This window comes from Carassius carassius, chromosome 28 (assembly GCF_963082965.1).
Source record: "Carassius carassius chromosome 28, fCarCar2.1, whole genome shotgun sequence".
NCBI classification, from domain to species: Eukaryota; Metazoa; Chordata; class Actinopteri; order Cypriniformes; family Cyprinidae; genus Carassius; species Carassius carassius.
Genome location: NC_081782.1, coordinates 603,844 through 613,843, shown reverse-complemented (window position 1 = coordinate 613,843; position 10,000 = coordinate 603,844). Strand labels below are relative to the sequence as shown.

The window sequence follows — 10,000 nt, the reverse complement described above, 5'->3', positions numbered from 1 at the left end:
AGGTGCTGATCTACAGCCAACAGCAGGAACGTTACTGATCATGCTTCTGTTTACACTCAGAAAACACTCCAGCAGATTCAGACTTTACCTTTAGTGGAGGGATGCTCCCATGAGCTCGAGCAGTTCAGCTTCAGAGGACAGCCGTGAAAAACCTTCCTGAAGACAATCTGCCAGAGAGAGACATAATATAATATAATAATAAATAATAATATAATATAATAAATTACAATATAATATAATTTAATATAATATATGTCATATTATGCTGCAAATTATATTCCAATGCATTTAACATAAGACACAACATTATTTATGAAAGAAATAAAAGCAGGTATTAGTTTCGTTTATTAGCATTAATTCATTAACCTCTAGCATTTATTAATCAAATTTAATGTTAATTCCACCATTTACTAATACAAAATCAAAAGTTGTATCTGTTTATATTTTTAATGTTCCTGAACTAATAATAAACAGTTGTATCTTAATAACAAAAATACTAACATACACTAATTGGACTTTATTATTGAGTGTTTGGAAAGTAAATATTACATCATGTTATCCCTTTGGTTTCCATTTTTAACTCTAGTCACATCCAACTTTAAAATAAAATTGAACTAAAATTAAGATGAGATTTAAAAAACCTAAACTTATTTTATTTCATCTACTTTGCAAAGCAAGGTTTGTCCTTTTCATTTAGTTACAGGGCATGTACTAAAATAAAAGCTAACACTGAAATAAAAATAAATAACTAAAAATGACAAAAATAGAAAATGATTATGAAACATAAAAACATTCAAAATATGACTATAATAAAAACTATAATTGTATCTCTAAATTATTTTTTTTTATTTACTTGTACTTTACATTATTTCTAAATGTAACAACAAAATGTGACTCATGCACAGATTTCAATGACTCAGTTTTGTCCCTGTGCAACTTATGCACTTGTTTCCCGAAGGTGTGTTAATCAGAAAGCAGTGAGGTCAGAACGTACCGGCGGTTTCTTGACCACTGGACTGACACACTCGACCGGATCCTGAACGAGAGCGAAAACACAAGTTAGAGTGAGTCACGGTGACCTTCAGTGTGACACGACTAACCTCACACATGATATCTGACTTCCTGTGAGAGCTCAGAGCTCAGAGCAGTAACCCACACGTCTTACACATGTGTGAAGATGAGAACATAAACCTAACCCGTGACAGATTTTACACAGGATCTTCTTCATTTTAGTGGATTATCTGTAATCCCCTGAAGATCTCGTGATCTGATCTGAGATGAAACCCTCAAGCACCTGAGGAGCTTGTCTGCGTCTTCTGTCCTTTGGTGGAAGTTCAGGAGGCTGAAGATCTACTGGAGGATTAGTGAGGAAGCTGGAGAACGCAGACGGATCTACACACACACACACACACTTACAGTTATGCAGGAGAACAGTGTGCATGTTTTTGTATCATATCAGGACACAACTCTGTATAATGTCATGGGTATGACACAGGTATTACAAGGAGAGGGTGACTTATGAGGACATAACCCATGTCCCCATTTTTCAAAACGCTTATAAATCATACAGAATGAGTTTTTTTGAGAAAGTAAAAATGCACAAAGTTTCCTGTGAGGGTTAGGGTTAGGTGTAGGGTTGGTGTAGGGCCAGAGAATATACAGTTTGTACAGAATAAAAACCATTACACCTATGGGATGAACACACTTTACACAAAAACAAACGTGTGTGTGTGTGTGATGGTAACCTGAGTTGACGCTGCGCACAGATCGTGGTCGAGGGACTGGTCGAGGTCGTGTGTGTGTCCCGCTGGACGTCCTGAATAAAGGTGACGGGACGCTGATGAATGGAGCTTTAATGTGATCATCTTCTGCTGCCATACTCTCCTCTGAACTACTGCTCTGCTTCGGCTGAACACACACACACACACACACACACACGTTTCATAAAACATTATGTATGTACAGTTAAACCAAAGAAGCTGTTTCAACTGAAAGGAACTTGCACTGATTGATCTTAAGATTTATCAGTGCCTTTTTTTTGTCTCAAGAAGGACATCAGTAATGTTTTTTTCTAAGGCAAATTTATAAAAATAACTTCAATGTCCTAATAGAACTATGGCCTAATCTTGTTTTAGTCTAAGCCCTGTCTATGAAACCAGGCCAAAGTCTCCTGACATCAAAAATATCTAAAATGATATCTGGTATCTGAATAGTGTTTGGTTTGACTATGTATATAGACTACCGTTTTTGTGAAACATGATGTTAAAATACTTTAAAATATAATTTCTGTGATGCTCCGCTGTATGTTCAGCATCATTCCTCCAGTCTTCAGTGTCACATGATCTTCAGAAATCAGAATAATATGATGATTTACTGCTCTAGAAACACTTCTGATTATTATCAATGTTGAACACAGTTGTGCTGCAGAATATTTCTGTAGAAACTGTGATATTTTGTTCATGATTCTTTGATAAATAAAAGTTAAAAAGAACAGTGATTATTAGTGTGTTACAATACACACAACTATTCGAAAGTTTGGGGTCAGTAAATCTTTTTTTCTTTTCTTTTTATTCAGCAAGTATGTGTTAAATATTTAACTGATAGTAAAGACTTGTTAGAAAAGATTTCTATTTTGAATAAATGCTATTCACTTTTTATTAATTAAAGAATCAAAGAAAAAAGTATCACAGCATATTTTCATGATTTCTGAAGATCATGTGACACTGGAGACTGGAGGAATGATGCTGAAAATACAGCGGAGCATCACAGAAATAAATTATATTTCAAAGTATATTAAAACAGGTATCCAATATTAGAAATCGCAATAATATTTCACAATATTACAGCTTTTTCTGTATTTATGATCAAATAAATACAGCCTTGATGAGCATAAGAAACTTCTTTAAAAACATTAAAAATCTTACCTAAATTCTGAATGGGAGTGTACATTTATAAAGTTTTGGGAAAAGTTACTTTTTAAAGTAATATGTTACAATGTTGCATTACTTCATAAAAGGTAACCAATTGCTTTAGTTTTTATAGAAAGTGAAGCATTACATTACTTTTGTGGTACTTTTTGTCACCTGAGCTGGGCTTGTTTATTAATTTTTGCCAAATTTAAAAGCCTCAGTTTCTCTCAACAGTCAATGCATGGGAAAACAAAGTAGCGAGCATTTCTTATTTGAAAAAATAATTATTCAGTCATTTAATAAGTTCATTTCCATCACATGGAATTGGGCATATATATTTTCACTTCATTTCACTTCACTATGTTTTTGTTCCCCATAAAAACTCAAACCAACCACGAGCATGAAAAAGATAATATTGTAATATTGCAGTAATATTTCCCTCTGGATGTGTTTTGTTAAAATCGAAGTTTAATCTGTGAACAGACACGGTTGAGCGACTCACTTTGGGAGGAAGAGGAGGAGGAACTTCATCGCTGTACTGCAGTGTATTACTGAAGAGAGAAAAACACGCTCCATCAGATCTTCATAATTCATGAAGACATGCATCTGTGCTGTAGATTATTAGTGATGTACTGTACCCCGCTGGTCTGTGGGAGAGAATAAGAGGTACGATTAACCACAGATACCGTCGAAGGTCTCTCATATTCAATCAATATGTGCAGAAATGACACAGATATGCTTCATATTAATAAACCAGACGCTATTATCCTAAATGTTGTTTGGACTTCTGTTAAATTGGCTTTCTGTCTTTAGCAACTGGAATTTAAGAACACGTTTTGAGTTAATGGACCATTAAATAATGGTGAAAGTCGTGATCTAGATGCTTTTTTAAATCATATAGATTCAGTTCATGAATATACAGTAAATATGGCAAATGCATAAATGTAAATGTGTCTATGATTTCAGAGGAGAAGGAGAACTTACATTTCCACGTCATCGTAATCGTCATCCGTGTCCACGCTCTCATCTCTGTAAGAGTTTATTATGAGAAATCATTAGCACATGGGCTATATATGTCACAGACAAGTGAATAAATGTGATGTCATCTCTTACCTTCTTCTGGAAATGATGGGAGGACTCATCCACTGGCCTCCTGAAGACTGTAACTACACCAATCAATAACAGTATGTTATCTTACAACATCCACTTTGTAATAAAAATGAATGCAAACCTTGTTATTTTTTTAAAATCAAGTTATTAACATTCTGCAAGGGGCGTGTAAACTTATGAACACAACTACACAGCTAATGATAATGACTATAGAAAGAAGAAAAATAGTTATTTATTGACAAGTACATTTTTCCATGTAGTAAGGAAGTTCCTCTTAAAAACAGGAAGTTGTGTTGAGATATATAATTCCTTGTTTTTAAATTGCCAGTTATCTTTTGTTTAAGTCAGAGGAAAGAACGCGTTGTAGAAAACTAGATAGGACAAGCATATGTATATAAAGAGATGTCATCAAAACTTTTCTGTTTCCTGAAAGAAGTCTTTTGGTCTTTTGGTCACAGGACATTTTTTTCTTAGACAACATCGTCAAAGGTAGGTTTTGACTCTCAGAAGTTCAACACACAAACACTAACCGTTCCTTCTGGAGACTCTCGTTTGCCAGTGGCGGGTCTCTGTGTGTAGATCTGTTCCACTGAAACACAGAAATCAGATTTATAATAATGAAATAATGAGTGAGTATCTGTCATGAACACACACGAGAGTCTTACAGCTGATGTCTGAGTTCGTTCTCTCGGCCCGGTTGTGTCTGTTGATCGAGTGAATTCTTCTTAGTGAATGTGGGACAATCACCTGAGAAAGAGACCGAGATCAGAGACAGATAGATGGACTGTCTTTATGAGTGAGACGCTGAATGATTCAATCAACTGAGTCATTCAAAACACTGATTCATTCAAGTATTAAACTAGGGACTATCTTTATGAGTAAGTCACTGAATAGTTCATATAGTTTAGAATAGTGTAACGTACCTCCAAATCTTCATCATCGGTCTGTAAGTCTTTGTGTTCGTCAGGGTGTCTGAGTTGGTCCAGCAGTTCAAGGGTTAACTGTTGTCTCAAAGATTGCTGGGTCACAAACATGTGCTGCAACAAGACATGATATGAGTTTAGAAAAACACATGCACACTCACACATGTTTTTTTTAATGAATTTTGGGGACTTTCTATAGACTTCTCTTATTTTAATGCTGAACAAATGATATTCTTCTATCTCCTAACCCAATCCTAAATCTTAACCTACCTACCCCTCACAGAAAACCTCTCTGCATTGTTACACTTTCAGATAAACATCATTTACTATTTTTATTTTATCTTGGAGAGGTGAGGTGTCCAAGTCGCAACATCTATCTACTGGGGTGCCTCAGGGCTCAGTTCTTGGACCACTTCTGTTCTCTGTCTACATGGCATCATTAGGTTCTATCATTCAGAAACATGGCTTTTCATACCACTGCTATGCTGATGACACTCAACTCTACCTCACATTCCATCCTGATGATCCGGCGGTAGCTATTCGCATCTCAGCTTGTCTAACAGACATTTCTTGCTGGATGATGGACCATCACTTTCAACTCAACCTTGCCAAGACAGAACTGCTTGTGATTCCACAAACCCATCGTTTCATCACAATTTCACCATCAAGTTAGGCACATCAACCATAACTCCTTCAAAAACAGCTAGAAGCCTTGGAGTTATGATTGATGATCAGCTGACTTTCTCAGACCACATTGCTAAAACTGTCCGATCCTGCAGATTTGCTTTATTCAACATCAAGAAGATCAAGCCCTTTCTTTGGGAACATACTGCACAACTCCTTGTTCAAGCTCTTATTCTGTCCAGGCTGGACTATTGCAATGCCCTCTTAGCAGGTCTTCCAGCCAATTCTATCAAACCTTTACAATTAATCCAGAACGCGGCAGCAAGATCAATTTTTAATGAGCTGAAAAGAATACACGTCACACCTCTGTTTATCAATTTGCACTGGCTTCCAATAGCTGCTCGCATAAAATTCAAGGCTATGATGTTTGCCTACAAAACTACCACTGGCTCTGCACCCATTTACCTAAATTTGTTACTTCAGACTTATGTGCCTCTAGAAGCTCGCATTCTGCAAGTGAACGTCGCTTGATTGTGCCATCCCAAAGAAACACAAAGTCACTTTCACAGATTTTTAAATGATAATGGCCTGCGCAACTCAATCCCAGCAGCTGAGTCCTAGCAATCTTCAAGAATTGGCTTAAAACACATATCTTCTGTCTTTATTTGACCCTCTAACTCTAACAATCTTTATTCTAGTTCTATTCTTTTAAAAACTTGCCTCTTTTAGACTTGCACTCTATTCTTTTACTAATGCAACTGCCTGTTTTCTTTAAAAAAGAAACACTTGCTTCTCTATTTTATTTAGTTTTCTATTTGTATTCTCTTAATTCATTAACTAAACCAAAAAAGGCCTTTAACAGTAGCTTGCTCGTTGACTATAACAACGTGCAGTAAACGGTAAAACTGTTTGCAGTACAAACCAGTGTGTTCTTAATTAAGATAACAGATTAAAATAATATGATAGGAAACATCAATTGTCAATATAAAGCAGCAAAACAAACACTTTTGTACTTTTTGCTATGTGCTGCAGGGACACGAATGTGCTAACACAACACATGGCTGGCAAACGTACCATCAGCATCTTTTTAGCACTGGGTCTCTTCTTTGGGTTTCTGACCAGCATGCACTTCACAAAGTTGTAGAAGGTGGGTGTCCTGAAATACAACGGTCAGTCAGAGATTAGTTTGAGCTCGGACTCTGATGCTTAATAAAGAACATCTCCGTCTCTCACCATTTCGATTTGTCTTTGAGTTTTGGAGGCTGATAGCCACTCTTGGACATCAGGAACAAAACTCTGAGAAACCAGAGAACAAACAGTGTTGGTCTTCATCTGAGACGAGTCACGGTGATCTCTACAGTTTTATACAGGACAGACTGTTTCAAAGCAGCTCAGAATAGTAATGAAAATATGCTCACTCTCAGTTCATCCGAGATCAGAATGAGTTTGTTTCTTCATCAGATTTGCACATTTCTCCAAATCTGATCTTGGATGGCCTGAGAGTGAGGACATTTTCAGATCATTTTCATTATCGAGTGATCTATTCCTTTAAATCAGTTTGATGGTAATTCAGCTGGTGTGTACCTGAGAGGATGGACATCGAAGAGAGGCGGCTGTAGTTCTGCGAGCTCAATCGCTGTGATTCCCACAGACCAGATATCACACAGCTCATTATATCCACCCTTGATCTCGACCGCGGCCACCTCTGGAGCCATCCTGAGGACAAACACACGCTCAGATGGGGAATCGAACCCATGACTGTGGTATTGCTCGAGACATGACCTACTGTTTGAACACCAGGAAGTTGCTCAGAATTAACTAATGTGAAGCAGACGATCTCGACTGACATTCTCAGAACGTTCTGGCAACGTTCTCTCAATGTTATGAACATTCCAGTAATGTTAATAGAACATCTGTTTAAAGTTAACTGGTCTTTAATAATGTTCCTCAAACGATAGCACAAAAACATTATTCATATGTCGCTCATGGAACATTTTTTCCTAAACATGTTAGCTAGATGTTTTTTAAATGTTACTATTTGTTTCAAAAAACGTTCAAATGTAACATTCCCATAATGTTTACAAACCAGGGAAACACTTTTTTGTATATTTAAAATAAGTGAAATTTTGAATGTGCATAGAACATTCAGAAATATAACGTCTTGATGGAAACCTTAGTCGAGTGTTCTGAGAAAGTTCTTGTGAGCTGAAGTGTGGCTATAGTCTCACCAATACGGCGTCCCAATGAAGGACATTCGACGGGCAAAAGTGGCTGTGATTTGTGCCGAGATCCCAAAGTCAGCTGAAACAGAGAGAAAGAGACGGAGGAGCGTTAGACACACAGAGCGAGGGAGTGAGACACGTTTAATGGACTTCAGTCGTTCTACAAACCCAGTTTGACTTCTCCATGATCATTCAGAAGAATATTTGCTCCCTGCAAAACACAAACTCAGAGTAACTGACTAAACACTCGCTGATGCTCACTGTTGAGGAGTAACTCGCAATTACAACATAAGAGTAATCAGTTACAGTTACTGAGAAGAAAATTGTAATTAAATGACTTGTTAAAATGTCAAAAATTACAAAAAGATTTACATCTAAATATTTACACACACCCACACACACACACACACACACACACACTCTCTCACACAAACACACACACTCACACACACACACACACACACACACAAACACACACACTCACACTATCTCTCACACACACACACACACACACTCTCACACAAACACACACACTCAAACTCTCTCACACACACACACACACACACACACACACACTCTCTCACACAAACACACACACTCACACACACACACACACACACACACACAAACACACACACTCACACTCTCTCTCACACACACACACACACAAACACACTCTCACACAAACACACACACTCACACTCTCTCTCTCACACACACACACACACACACACACTCTCACACAAACACACACACTCACACTCTCTCTCACACACACACACACACACACACACACACACACACACACACACACACACACACTCTCTCACACAAACACACACACTCACACTCTCTCTCACACACACACACACACACACACACACACACACACACACACACACAGATTTAACTGATTTCTCATCAGTTGTTCTAAAATGTGAGACAGCAGTGTTTCAGGAGTTTAGGACACAGACTCTGTTTTATTTCCTATCTGGGTTTATGTACATGCTTTATTTTTTAAGATGAATTTTTTTCCAAGGCATTGTTGTTTCCTGTCATAGCTGTGCAAAGATTTGATAAAAAAACAGCATCATAGCTATTAAACTTGATATTATATTAAATCAGTATTTAACCTCAGAATGATCTCAAAGTAAAAAGAGGTGCTAAATCAAATTTTTTTTTTGGTGGCTGAAAATGAAATTATTAGAATCTGAATTCAAGTGATGAAGGATTGTGAAAGTCTGATAGTAATCAGTGTTGAGTTTACTGTAAGGTGAACCCTGCCTGCTTTACATGTTTCACGATGATTAACAGTTGAACATATTAGTAATTTAGACATGTAATCAGTTACATTAATAAAGTAACTTAAATACTGTAACTTGTAATCTGTAAGCGAACAGATTGATGGAGAAGTGTGTGACTTTACCTTGATGTCTCTGTGGATCTTCTTCTGTCCGTGAAGATAATCAAGACCCTGACAGACACAGAGAGCACGTGTGTCAGAAAAGAAGTGTGTTGTGTTATAACTGTGTGTGTGTGAACATGAAGAGTGTGTCACCTGCAGCATCTCTCGACAGACGTAAGCGATCTGCAGCTCGGACAGAGGACCGGTCACTGACACACAGAGACACATCACAATCACCATCAGACACTCAAACAAAACTCAACCTGACACTACAGACAAACACTGAAAACTCACGTCATATATCTGTGCATTCTGATCACAAATATCAGCCTAGATAGAAAGACCTCTGAATACTTACTGAAGGGAGCTTTGGGGAAAACAGCATAAAACATTTAAAAATAAATAACAATATTAAGACAAAATGTAAAATAAAAAAATAAAAAAATAGGAGTTTAGAAAAGTTAGATTAAAGTTTTTTTCGATTGCTAAACGACAGTGGGCACAACTGGAGTCACATGTGTAAAACTCTAACTATAGTCTGCACAGCAGCAGTTCATGTGACCAAACTCTAGTTCGTTTTTCATTGCTTGAACAGTTTTCAAAACTCTACACACTTATCCCACGACTTTAACCACAACCTGCACAACACTGTGGATTTACAGCACTTTGTTCAAATGCTAACACACTGCTGTCAAAACTGTGAAGCACACATTCAGAACAGAAGAGATTTCAAACACTGCTGACTGCAATTTCAGGATTAGCCCTGAAAATTATTTGTTCGAATTACAGTATGTACTTTTAGTTTCT

The 10,000-nt window shown here is 37.1% G+C and overlaps 1 protein-coding gene across 1 annotated transcript in view; it reads right to left on the bottom strand.

Annotated features, from left to right (window-relative positions):
* Positions 1–10,000, bottom strand: part of LOC132107566 (mitogen-activated protein kinase kinase kinase kinase 5-like) — a 23,903-nt gene that overhangs the window by 5,436 nt on the left and 8,467 nt on the right. The window contains exons 5-23 of the mRNA XM_059513681.1: positions 9,347–9,402; positions 9,215–9,262; positions 7,957–7,999; positions 7,795–7,867; positions 7,151–7,282; positions 6,800–6,862; positions 6,641–6,722; positions 4,943–5,056; positions 4,685–4,766; positions 4,550–4,608; positions 4,023–4,075; positions 3,894–3,938; positions 3,548–3,556; positions 3,412–3,460; positions 1,746–1,908; positions 1,295–1,392; positions 995–1,036; positions 89–167; positions 1–10 (exon numbers count right to left, since the gene is read on the bottom strand). The exon at positions 1–10 is cut by the window's left edge and continues 67 nt beyond it. Coding sequence (XP_059369664.1) covers positions 1–10; positions 89–167; positions 995–1,036; positions 1,295–1,392; positions 1,746–1,908; positions 3,412–3,460; positions 3,548–3,556; positions 3,894–3,938; positions 4,023–4,075; positions 4,550–4,608; positions 4,685–4,766; positions 4,943–5,056; positions 6,641–6,722; positions 6,800–6,862; positions 7,151–7,282; positions 7,795–7,867; positions 7,957–7,999; positions 9,215–9,262; positions 9,347–9,402 — 1,300 coding nt within the window. The remainder of the gene's footprint in view (positions 11–88; positions 168–994; positions 1,037–1,294; positions 1,393–1,745; positions 1,909–3,411; positions 3,461–3,547; positions 3,557–3,893; positions 3,939–4,022; positions 4,076–4,549; positions 4,609–4,684; positions 4,767–4,942; positions 5,057–6,640; positions 6,723–6,799; positions 6,863–7,150; positions 7,283–7,794; positions 7,868–7,956; positions 8,000–9,214; positions 9,263–9,346; positions 9,403–10,000) is intronic.